The sequence below is a fragment of the Struthio camelus genome, chromosome 4, assembly GCF_040807025.1.
Source record: "Struthio camelus isolate bStrCam1 chromosome 4, bStrCam1.hap1, whole genome shotgun sequence".
Taxonomy (NCBI): Eukaryota; Metazoa; Chordata; class Aves; order Struthioniformes; family Struthionidae; genus Struthio; species Struthio camelus.
In genome coordinates, this window is record NC_090945.1 from 28,254,139 (window position 1) to 28,267,194 (window position 13,056).

A 13,056-nucleotide genomic window follows, 5' to 3' on the forward strand; every position below is an offset into this window, starting at 1 on the left:
CATCTTGTGCTCAGCTGTGTAACCAAGGAGAATTTTGGGAGCACAAGGAGATGGCAGCCGAGGAAGAGACGGTGATTAATCTTACAGTACCAGTGGCTTTACTCACGCTGTGGTCGTAGTGCCTCTCGGGTAATGCAGTGAAAAAAATGTGAGTACAACCTTGTAAACAAACAAAGCAGGCATGGTATGATGGTGTATGCTCTATTGCAAGATGAATTCTGGAGGATTTTGGCTGAAGGTAAAAAGGTAGATGAAATATGGTATGATGGATGTGATAGTCACATGTGGCTATCTCTAAATGATGTATGGTTCCCTAGTTACTTGAAGCTAAATTTTTTTTTTTAGATGTCAACTGGACATGTTCTTGAGGCTGTACTACTACTGTCAGCGTGCCCTGGTAGAAATACTGAGCCAAAGAGGTCTCTTTTGCTACATGTAAATACATTAGCGTACTGTATTTTGAGTACCCTCATCATATTATATGTGAAGTATGGGAAAGACCTAATAAAGTGTGCAAAGTCTTGTGAGCATTACTGGAGGACTTAAATTTGACTGGGTGTGCCTGTAATGGGAGCACAGGGTTATAGCTATTGCCTTTCACTGGTGGGCATTTTGGGGTTTTGTCTTCTGTATTCTCATGTTGCTTACCTTCATCTCCAGGATCTTATTTCAGCCTTTTCCTTTATTAGCCAGCTTGAAAGTAGATTGTGATATTAAAAAAAAAAAAAAAAACAAACCTGTGGTTTTAATGATTTCTAACTGATTCAGGCATTCATGTTGCTGTAAATTAAAGCTATGGGTGTTTTTTTAGCAGCAGAGATGAGCGCTGAGATACTTGCGTGTCGGGCCGCATGCGTTTTGAGTTGTATTTCTTCCTTTCTTCCTCAACTATCCAGTTGTCTTTGTGATGCTGTTTGTGAAAGTGTGGGTAACGCCTACGTGGCTTTAATTAATGCAAACTCATTAATCAGAAAAGGGTATCTAACAAAGTAAAAAACATCCACTGAGGAAGGTCTACTTTGAAAATGAAAATTGTGCCTGTGTTGCCCAGGCTCACACCAACCATCCCAGAGAAAAGGGGGGGTGGGGCTTGCTTAATGACTGAAATAAAACTACGACGTTTTAGAGAAAGAAAGAAACCCTACTTCCACGCAGTGTGCTCTATACATTATCTGAACACTGCTACTTCATGAATATTACAGCCTTTAAAAAATTGGGGGAAAAAAACAAAATCGTGCTGGAAGAAAATATGCAACCTGGACCCATTAACCCCTCCCTCGGTGATGTTAGCTGCTGTCGGAGAGAAGCAACGGCAGCTCGCTCCGTGAGGCAGCCGGGTGGCGCGCCGGTAGCGCTGAGCCTTTATTCGGCTACCTAGGAGGAGGCCCTCACACAGGTGCTGCTGCTTCGAAAGGAAAAAGAGGAATGAGGGGCTCAAACCTCCGCTTTTGGGCAGGTGGCGCTACCTTCCCCTCCACCCCTTCCCCGGGGCGCGGAAGCAGCCTGCGCCTCAGCCACGGTGCCAGCGGCCCTTGCTGCGGCCGTTGCACGGACGCAGGCGGGGACCGTTGCCCCGCGGCACTCTAACGGCCGCGGCGGCGGGAGGGACTCGCGCCGCCCTTGTGAGGTCATAACGCACGGGAGCGCGCGGAGGCCCGGCCCGGCCCCGCCCCTTCCTCCGCGCCCGCCGCCCCTCCCCTGCGCCTTGCTGTTACGGCCGCCGCCGCCCGCGCCGCCCCCCCCACCCCCCTCCGCGCGGGCCGGGGCGGCCAAGGCGCAGCGGGGACGGGAGCGCCCCCGCCCTGCCGTCGCTGCCGGTGGCGGCGCGTCGAGGAGCGCGGCTGGCTGACTGGCTCTCACCCCCTCCGCAGCGGTTGCGCGGGCCGGGCCGGGGGGGGAGCCTCTGAGGGAGGCGCTCGCTGAATGAGCGGCGGCGGCTGAGGGCAGGGCGGGCCGGCGCGGGGCGGGAGCGGCGTGGCGGCCGGGGAAGCTGACAGGGGATCCCCTGGTGCCCCGGGAGACGGGGCGGGGCGGCGAGGGGAGGAGGCGAGTCCCCCGCGTTGGCTTCCCCGCGGCGCGTCGGCGCCCCGCTGCTGCCCCCGCGCCTTCCCCCTCCGGGCCGCCCGCGGGGGGCGACGCGGCATGTCCGCGGCGCAGGTGTCCGCGGCGCCCGCTGAGCAGCAAGGCTGGGGCGCCGAGAGCGGTGGCGGCGGCGGCGGCCCGGCTCCCGCTCGGCCCCAGGACTCGGAGGGGAGCCGGCGGCCAGAGCCCGGCTCGCCCCGCGGCAAGGAGGCCGCGGAGGAGCGGCAGGAGGAGAGGCGGCCCTGGCTGGTGCTGGAAGCCCCGCCGCCGAAGGAGAACCCTTGGACGCGGCGCAGACCCACTCAGGACGACCTGTCGCCGCCCGTGGCCGACGGCCAGTTCATCCTACAGGACCCAGGTGTGCGGGGCGGCCGCGGGCGGTGGCCTGTTCGGGTTCTGGTTTTGGTATTTATCGGGAAACAACGACGCGTGTCTAGGGGGAACGCGTGTCTCTTAAACTCCCCTCCCCCCCCCCCCCCCCCCGGCTTTTCCTTCCTGGTGTTGCCGCGGTCGGTCCTCGTCTGCCCGCGGTATTTATTTCAAGGAGCCGACCCGAGAGCACACGCTGGCTTTTTACATACATGGGCAGATTAAGAAAATGAGCGTGAAGAGGTGTGGTCTGGCCGTGTCCTTTACTCGCGGCCGGCGGGGGAGGGGGGCGGCGGCGGCGGCGGTTAACGGACGGTTGAGACGGACGGTTAAGACGGAGGCGATTTGTTCTCGTCGCCGCGGGGGAGCCGCCGAGAGGCGACGCGGCGGCGGCCCCGGCCCCGCTCCGCGCCGCCCCGTCCCCTGGGCAGGGGACGAGCCCTCCGTGGGGCACGACCCCTGGCTCCCCCTCGGCCCCCCAGCGCCGTGGGGTGCGGGCCGCGGCGGTGTCCCGTGCCGCCTGGGCGCCGCGGTTACATAAGTTACCGGTGCGGCGAACGAAGAGTTATTTTAGCGGGGAAGGAGTTACTGTCAGAGTGAATTAGGGTAAGCGAGGAAATGTGCTGATGGCAGCATGTTCGCCGCGCGGCTCCTGGGAGTTGCAGTTGGTTACTTACCCCTGGTGGGGAGCAGATTACGGCGAGCGCGGCCCGCTGCCTGGCTCCGGGTTGCGCTACTACCGAAATAACACCGTTAAGCTACTTGTTTTCCTTTACTTTTATTTAGAAATACCGCTAATCCCGTTTGTTTTGTTATAGATTTTTTTTGACCTAATAATATGCCAAGACCCTCTGTAAAATCTGTTGCTTAGCTTTACTTTTCGAAAGATTTACGTGTCAGAGGTCTTAAATGTTAACCAAATCAGTTAGTTTGCTTGCTGTGAGGATTTGAACCGTTTGAGTGGAAATAGGTACAGTGAGGGTGGCCACGGTGTAGTTTTCTGGCCCTTAATCACCACTACATGTATGGTAAAGTTACTTCATATACTCAGTACTGCCTCAATAGATTGCTTTGCAAAAGTAGTCATTAAAGACCTGACTTCAAGTTACCAAGCCATGTACTTTGGCTAGTAAAGAGCTGCTAGAAATTAGTGAATTTTTAGCGTATGGTTCTTGGCTAGAAGCAAACCACTGACCTCAAAATACATATTTCAGCTTGTGTTTTCTGAGAATTTCAATTTCAGCGCTTGCTCCTGAAAGCACCTAACAAATCTTTTTGTGATCTGACAGTCACTTTTATCCTTGAATTAAACGTGTACTTCCTTCACAAAGCAAATTACCTATATTTATAGTTCAAGTAGTTGTATTTTGCAAGCAGAGAAAACAGAATACCGTTCTCAAGAACAGAAGATCTTAGTTGAAGATCCAACTTTTTGGCAACACTCTATATATAGCTGTCTTTATCTGTTTTGTTTGTGTGTACTCACATGCTCGTAGTTATCCATTTATGCGTCGCTTCTACAACCTGGCTTACCGGGCAGCAGCTTGCAGTCTTGTCCATACATGAAAGAAAACTTCTCACTCATTTGGGTTGCTCGCTTGCTTTGGCAGTAACAATACTGGTACGTCAGAAGGATTGAGAAAACTTATTTTTGTTGCGTTAGTACCTCACAGCCCTAGCCAGGCCTAGCTGAAAATACTTCACTTAATACTTTTGCACAAAACACAAGAATAGCCATTGAAGGAAGGAGAAGAGAGAACAAAGACAGTGAGTTCATACACTGTGTATGTTATATGCTTAATTTGATGGTTTCAGAGAACTTTAAATTGTTTTTCACGTTTATAAAGGTTGCACTTACTGTTTTGTCGAATTAAGATTAGTTGAGTAGTTGCAGTGGAACATCTTTTTCAGAGGCAAGTGTATGATATAGCAAATATAGGAGACTTTTTGCTTCTAAAGACATCAGTGAAGAACACATCAAGGTATGTATTTTGCTTCATCCACCACTGAAAGCACCACAAATGAGCCACCGCTCTTGCCCGTCTAAAACAAAAAGCAGGTAGTCTTTCCTGGCTGTTGGAAAGAAGGAATTGCCATGTGCCTCCCTTTGCAAAAAGAGACGTATTTTCAAATAGCTAATTGTGTATTGGCAAAGCGAAATCAGTCATATTGGGTCCTTATGGCTGCAATAGTATGAAAATGAGTCATGTGAAATAGTAAGTAGATGAGCAGTAATAGAGCTGGAGTGGAATGTAAAACTGTCCATAAAGGAGATGGTAAAATGTAAAAGAATCTCACATCGAAGCAGTGATTTAATCCTGTTTTACTTGTTGATCTTGGCTTAATTTGTTGAAACTTTCCTGACACATGTATGTATGGTATGTTCAGTGAGTTACACACTTGAGAAGCTGCTTCCGTTCAGTCATCTTTTGACCCTTAAATAAATGTGACTTTCATTTATATTGGAAGCAAAACCGCCTCTTGTCTTTGAAAGAAACTATTAAAGTCACCTGACACTAGAATGAAAAAAAAAAAAAAAAAGTAACATGAAAAGCTTTACCATTCTATCTTGGAGAGAGAAATTCTGTCACAAGCATTGTTAATAACTACTTTTTTTCTCATGTGTTAGTAGGCATCGATACTGTTACAGTAAACCCAGCATGTAAACATCTGAATTTTTCATGCTGCTTTAACATAGTTTTATGTTTGTTAATACAATTTAATATTTTGGAGTAAGCTTTTTATTAAAATTCTTTCTTTTAAATAGAATAATCTAACTTCAGAATTACACAGCTACTCTACGTTCTGATCTGCAGTTATTGAATGAAGACTTGTAGCAGTATGGAATTGCAAGTGAAATTATTAGGCTTCTATCTAATCACAGTGATCCGGAACACAGCAAGTTAGCTTTAGCGTAGCCTCTCTAATGATTAAAGGTGGTGCTTCTCCTCCCACCTTTCCCAGTAGTGCCTAGCTTAATAGAATATTACAGTAATTTTTCAGTTTTTCAAATTGAAGTTGTATGGTTCAGAGAGGAATGGTTACCAAGGAGTTCTATATGATTTTTTTGTGTAATCACTTTTTACATAGTGACGAGATGAGCTTTTCTTTTTAATTGAGCCAGCAAGATGTGTACATACAGAGGCTGTGTAACAATCAGTGTTATTCCTCTATTCCTTCCCTTTGAGTCTGTTTTTCCTTAGCTAAATGTCATTGCTGGGCTCTCAGTCAAGGTTAGTTATCCTTCCCCTATATAAATAACATGCTCAGTATGAAATTGTTGAAATAATTCCATTACAGAAGTTCTCCTACCTCTTTGATGAAATCTAAGGTGCTGCCCTTTCTGTGAACTTGCAAAAGGGCGTCTAGATGAGATGTTCTCTAGTCTTCATGTGATTTATATAGCTGACATTGGTCTCTAGTGATGCATTAGTTTATTATTCAAAAATAGTTTATGAAACTTACGAAAGTATTCAATGGAGTAAATATCCATGCTTTTCCAGTGGTTAAAATGGGCTTGCTTCCTTGCGTGCTTGAATGATGTAGTTAATTAAGGTTACTGCACACTTCAGTCTTTTATATTGTGTTCAGTTTGTCTTACTTCACCGAATTTAATGCAGTTATTGTCATGCATTCTTATGAATTCACTGAATGTCTAAATAGCAGCTTTTTTTTTTTGTTGTTAAGAATTATCAAAAGGGAAGACATTGGCAATTACCTCAGCCCTGAATAGATTAAAAACATATGCTTTACAAATCGGCTATCTGTATTTTAAATGCATAATACAACGTATACCAGTGTACTATAGTTTTGATAGTACTTTCCTGTGATTTCTAAATTGAAGATATGAGAGAGAAATCCATCCTGCTGTCCAGAGTGTGAGATACATTGCCAGCTCAGTATGCTCTAGCACGTGCCATGAAAGCTTTTGTAGAAATTGAGTTGCGGGTTGTAGCTTTCTATTAAGTAGCTAAATATATAATATATATATACACACACACATAACATAATAATCTTATATATTTTTTTGTCCTACTTATTGTTCAGTGCTTGAAACATTGAACGACTGTTTCTGAATGGAAATATTTGGAAGGATGCAGGTGAAGTAACTCGGTACCTCGGTTGAGTTATTCAAGATGTTGGTCAACCTAATGCAGTTTTGCTATAAACTGCTACAACTGTTATAGGAAATTACGACAGCATATGTTACTGTTTGATTTATTTCCCAGAATGCTTGCATCATAAAACCATGATCTACATTTAAATTATCGTATATTCCAAGGGAGTATTTTTGGTGAGACTTTTGCATTTGTCTGTTAAAACAATAGATTTATGCATAGCTCACCTTATTTAAAAATTTATGTCATGAAATTTCAGATTAAGGAATGGAAGGAAAGTTTTCTACAACTGTAACAAACATGTTCTACTGACAATTTGAAGAGCTATTTTGCCAGTAGCCAAAACTGGAGTAACCCTCCCCTCATGGAGCACTTCTGGTGTTTTTGGCATGTTATTTCTGTACTGAAGTAAATAAATGTGCAGTCTAAATGAAAAAGAAAACTTGAATGTTGTCTAGAAATCATTACAATATAAAACGTGTATCGAAATGAGAATATATTCTCCCTCTTATTAATAGACATTAATTTTAGAGGAATTTTAGTGTAATTAATAGACATTAATTTCCAGAGGAAATCTGAAATACTGATTTGCTGACTTGATGTTTTCACAACTTCAAATAATGTTTTCTGAATTGAAGTATTGAATAGTATACTCTGTAGTGCTGTTACTGAAAATGCAATCTGGCTGGTATTTGGTGATACATTTTTATGTACAAACTTTGCTTCTCCCTGTACAGCATGCTGTCCCACGGTTCCTTTTCTGGTGTCGTTGTCCCTGAGGATTGCTGCCCTTTCGCTTGTTCCAGAATTCACCTTGCCTTTTTAAGAACTCTTGTCCCATATGGCTCGAAATATTGCAGTGGGCATGTCTGCAGATCCATATCTTTCTGCAGAAAATATCTTCTGGTAGGATGAGGTGTATTAAGAGACTTGGAAGAACTGTATTAATATGGCTTCCTGTTTTCATGTGGGCAACATCTTCACTGTAATTCAGTGATGAAAGATGATCATTGGCATTTAAACTTGCTTGCCCTTTGTTTTTCTGCCCCCTCAAAAGTCAACCAAGACCCAACAAGTAAAGTAATCGAAGATAACTTGAAATCTTACATCAACGTATTTTGCTGTTAGTAAATGGGTTACCTAGTAGCATGTGAGCTGATAAATTGAGGCAAATCATTTTACTGTAGTTAGGTTGAAATCAACAATAATTTGAACAGTTTATTTTCAAGGGTTTTCTGCTGTAGCAATAAACTAAAGATACCATTTCCAGGTATTCTGTACTGTTATGCCAAAACTGAAGACTGGAATAATACTAACTGGTATCTAAATGCACTCTAGAATGAGGTTTGTGTGGACCTTGGCTATGGTCTTGTTTATAACAATGTAACAGACTTCATCTGAGTAAAACCTTTACTTTTTCTGATGTCCTGTTCTTTTACTCTCCCACCCTTTTTCTTTTTTGCTTTATCTTCCCTTTCATGCTTGCTGCTAAAATCTGACTCGCGCGTGATAAGCCGTAGAAAGCCACTTAGGAAAGATCAGTTAAATTTGGTTTTGAAGGCAGTTCTTCTGGAAGACCAGAAACTTTGTGGAGTTGTTTCAGTTAGGGAAGCACAGAGCGGGATGAGATCACTGGCCTTTTAGTTGAGAAAGGGCATCATCAGCTAGACATTGTGTTGCCTAACGTTTATTTTCCTTTCATTCAGTGTGCAAATGCATCTTTTAAGCTTACATTAGTACATGTGAAATTTGTAAACAGGTAGGAGAGATTCTTTAAAACAAGTTAGGTTTCATTCCACTTGATTCAGATAACCTGTACTGCTGTCTTGAATAATATCCCCCGACTAAGTCTTTTTTTTTTTTTTTTTTTTTTTTAATTTTCCTCTCTCCTTTAAAATCCCCTGCTATGCCCTGGTGAGATATGGAGTGGAAGGTCTGGTAAAGCAGTCCTTCGTTAGCTATTTAAGTAAGAGTGCTGTGAGATGGAAAAGGGCTCTCAATAAGATAACCAAATAGCTGAAGAGAGATGCCTGTTTACAGAATTTTGGAGGAAAAATAGTATAGGTGGTATAGCCTAACAGACAATTACCAGTATCATGATTGGAAAAATTTACACATTTGTTCGATACCCCGTGTCTGCAGCTGTTTCTGTTGTACTTCATTAAGACAGTTTAGTATTGAATGAAACACAAATTAGTATTACAGAGTCGATATGCATTCAAATAAGTAGAATGATAGCTCTCCATCTAAAGTTAATTGAGACTGAATAACAAGGAAGAGGAGGTGAGGAGGTTTGTTTGTTTGCTTTAAATAAAAAGCACGTCTGTAGGAATCCATTTGGAGAAAAAAAAAAAGATGTGGCAAATGATGTGGCAGTGGTCGCAAGTTGATCAGGGTACTTTGGTAAACTGAATTCACATATCTTATGTGTAAATTGTATCTAGCTGTATTAATGTAACTTACAGTAAAACATGGACTATACGCTCGTTCATGCTTACAGCATACACAGGATATTCCAGGAAGCAGCCTGGAGGGGTTTTTAGAATCGCTGTAGGGCATGAGGGTGGAGTTCCCAGTGTGAAGCTATGATAAGGAAGATTAGTGAAGTCACTGGATGTGAAGAGAGATAAGGGTGAGGAGGTGATGTTATCCCTGCATGAAATAATAATTCAGTAGTGATTTTACTCATGTCTAACATTTTTAGCTTGTCTTTCAATAAGAAATGGAGTAAGAGATTTTCTGGGAAGGGCTGTGACTATTTGTCTTTGAAAATGTGTGTTATGAGAACAAAACTAAGACAGCTGCTCTAGCTTACCAGGGGAAGTTAAAAGGTGGATTCGTCTGTCTAAATTCTAAATTAAAATCTCCAGGACAAATTGCCTAATACTGGCTGATTTTCTTCTGGGTTTTTTTTGTTTTTTGTTTGTTGTTTATAACTCCTAATGCAAAACCTACAACACAATTAGATGGGTAGGGAAAAATTATACAGAATAAGAAAACCAAATTCAGCTTCATGTACAGAAGGGTAATTTGCCCATGTGTGAAAAAGACACAGTGACTTGAAATAGACTCTTATCTTCAAAAAAAAAAAAAAAAAAACCACCCACAGTAGTCAACCATAGATGATTAGGTCAAATAATGTTGCTGAATATGAGAGAAGTAGTTCTTTCCAAGTATTTGGTTAATATCTTGCAGATAATACCACTTGAAATATACAGGCCTCTGCTACTCAGGAGGTCAGACAGGATCATTTTAAGCAGTTCAGGTCTTGGCTCAGAAAGGTCCTGAAAACGTATGCGAGTGCCAACATCATTGCAATTGCTCATGTTTATGATAAGCAGTTCTTGTGCCTTGCTGAATCTGAGCATTAAAACGTATTCTTAATGTAGTTTCTACGATTTTCTTTTTTTACCTTTCCTTTTAATTGTTTCACTGATTTGACTTGATTATAGGTGATATGGCTAAGTTTCCTTTTGCATTTGACTGATTGCTTTTAAATGGAAGTGCTAGGAATTATGAATATATAATTGTTTCTATAGTTTTTTTCATGCTTGCTTAATGACAGGTTTCATAAATGAATGCTGTGTTCTAAATATAGCTTTTTACAGGGTAACTGCTTCCTACATGTTTCAGGTCCTCCTTTTCTTTGTTAATTCTTAGGATAAAATGCCAGCATTTTGAGACAGTCTTGAGCTTACAGCTGAGCAAATGCTTAAATATAGCGTTATACAGTATCCTGTACACCTAATTTTGAAGATACTTGCACACGTTTTGAATGCATGGTTTCCAGTGTTGTGCAGTATAAGTTATTGTATGGAAATATTCTTAGAATAATTGACTTCAATGGTCATTAACGTTCAATGGCTTCAATACCAAGGCCACAAAAAAGCCTTAGTATTATATGACAGATAAATAGCATTGTTTAAGTGTTTTTTAAATGCAGTCCCCTTCTTTTTGTGAAAATATTTTTCTTCCTTTTCAGAACTACAGAATTCCACTAAAGTTGTAAAAGCGGGGAAACCTAGGGCGAGGAAATGCAGCAAGGTTTGTATTTACCAGAAAAGGACGTTTAGCTATGAGTTGCCAGGCTGAATGTGTTAGACATCCCAGTTAATCTGAACTGGCGTTTAACTGTGCTGATAATACAGTAGGAAAATGAAATAATTTCAAAGGAATATTTTTGATTGTAAATGTTGACTGTGGTAAATGGGTTGAGCCATTTAATAATGGGTGATATTATTAAAGTTCAAATGTAGCAAGTTATTTTGAAGTTAAAATGAGAAGTGTTATATTCTGCCTTGGTGATGGTTAATTTTGAAGACGGAGGAAAACAAAAAAAAAAAAGGGAAGTTTAAAATTAGGAGGAAAGGTAAAGTGATATATGTATAGGGAGGTAAGGAAAGGCACTTTTTAACAAAAAGCATTTGGGTTATATAAAAATGTGAAGGGGTTACACAGGAACTCTAGCACTTGTGAGCAGAAGTGATGCTAAATTGGTTTTAGAAATCTATTTACAAATTATGCAAGTGATGTACACGCCTTATATTCTGTTATAAAAATCATGCTTGTGAAGACAGGAGACACTAGTTCCTTCTACTGAAAAATTAAGTTTCTAAAACTTTGTACAGACACCCCTTTTCAGATCTACCCCTTCTTAGGTCTAATTACTGGTCAAAGCTCTCTCAAAAGCTGAATGACTTTGAAAGGGGCCAATACCTTTAAATTGCATAGGAAGTAACATGCAAGACTGTATTTGGTCTGAAAATTGTTCTGTGTGTACTTAAGTCATAAGTATCTGTTCTATTAGTTTATTTTAATAATAGAATGTAGAATGTTTTGCTTTCTCATCGTCTTTTTATGGTTACGCTCACTTAAATTCTTCATGAAGGCGTTCTTTAGACAGTTGAAGTAATTACAAGCTAGGTAAGACTGTCTTCAGAACATAAGTTGTTGGACCTTGCTTTGGAAGCAACTACAATGAATATTTGTTTCTACAGTTAATCATTTTCTGTTTAAAAATGATGCTATACTTGATTTCTATCCTATTTATCAATTTTAAAAATTGCTACTTCTAGCAGTTCTGTTCGGAAGCATAGTCTTGCCATGAGTCATGACAGATCTCATCCATGCATTAAAAATAAATTAAATCTAGTAACTGTTATAAGCTGTTTATCATCTTTGCAGGCTGGTGATTTCAATGATATCACAAATTGGCCAACACCAAGTGAAACAGCGAACAATGAAGTAAGTGTACTTTATCTTCAATAATGTATTTTTTTAATCAAGTTGACTCTTCTGCTTAATCCATTTCCCCAAAGAGTGCGCTTTGGTGGTTCTGGGATTTCAGCAGAAATGCTGCTGCTAATTCACAATACAGGTCTGTGATTAACTGTACTGATCTGAGAATTTCTGAGTCCTCCCCCCACCACCCACAGAGTTTACCATAAGTGGTGTTTATGGATGTGTAGATAAAAAGGTGGAATATTTATTCCACCATTTTAAAACTAGTATTTCCCTTTCCCACTCTTTGGGAAGTTGGTGCATAGGCTAGAGGGGCTGTAACCTTTGGGACTGTGAACCTGCTGTGCTCCTTTGTGGCTTGGAACGCTTACTGCAAAGCCGTGCCGGGAGTTGTCCTTACTCCATCCCTGTTCCTTTTTCCCCTCTCTGGATCTTTAGCTAATACCTATTCCTTCAAATTCTCTTCTTTTACCTTATCTCAGGTGATCAGAGCTCAATATATTACACCTGTTTTATGCTATGTTAGTTTAAAAAAAAACAAAAAACAAAAAAACCTTCAAAGCGCAGATTACTGCAACCTATGTGGTGTCATTTCAGTCTTTGTTTCAGTTCCAACAGCATCCCTGTTACGTTTTGATCATTTTCTTGGTGAGGAAACCCAGATTTGGGTTCAACAGGTGTTCAACATTTGGGTGTACAGTACTAATCAGAGTGGCTGAAATGCATATATAATGTTCCATAAGAACGTACATATGTGGTGGTCTCTGTCTGAAAAAGTCTTCCCTAACAATATTACTTTTTTTTTTCCCAGATTGTTTGCTTTACCACGTGGTCTCGATTGTATTGCATAGATGTTAAATAACCTTTTGTTGGCCTATGTATGTGAAAATTACAGTACACAAATTCCTGTAGAGCCTGTTGCACCAAATGATAATGTAGTTTATATTTAATCTCAATTGTTTTGTCTAGGGAAGGTTTTGCATTCAGCTTAATTATGGCATAGTACTGCAGTACCCACTGTATATATTCTAGCATGGTCAAAGCAGTCTCCACAACACAGAAGTCTTTCTGTTTGGCAGAAATGTCTGCAAAACTTAATTTTGCAGGTAGATATTATATCCAATCCAAACAAAGTCTTCCACTGTTCATCTAAAATGCTCTTCGTTTTTTCTTCTTTGAAACCTGTTATCCTGCTGAATTTCCAAGAAGTAATAATCTTCAGGATGCTGGCACTCACTACTCCAAG

General features: G+C 41.6%; 1 protein-coding gene across 5 annotated transcripts in view; it reads left to right on the forward strand.

Annotated features, from left to right (window-relative positions):
• The first annotated feature begins 1,965 nt into the window (after window positions 1-1,965).
• The window catches only part of LARP1B (La ribonucleoprotein 1B), a 34,667-nt gene continuing 23,576 nt past the window's right edge, over window positions 1,966-13,056 (forward strand). For 4 of the 5 annotated variants that reach the window (XM_068942051.1, XM_068942050.1, XM_068942047.1 and 1 more), the window contains exons 1-3: window positions 1,967-2,440; window positions 10,552-10,613; window positions 11,754-11,813. In XM_068942051.1, the coding sequence (XP_068798152.1) occupies window positions 2,143-2,440; window positions 10,552-10,613; window positions 11,754-11,813 (420 nt within the window). In that variant the 5' untranslated portion in view covers window positions 1,967-2,142. Of the gene's footprint in view, window positions 2,441-10,551; window positions 10,614-11,753; window positions 11,814-13,056 lie in introns of all 5 variants that reach the window. The other variant, XM_068942052.1, reaches the window with a different exon arrangement.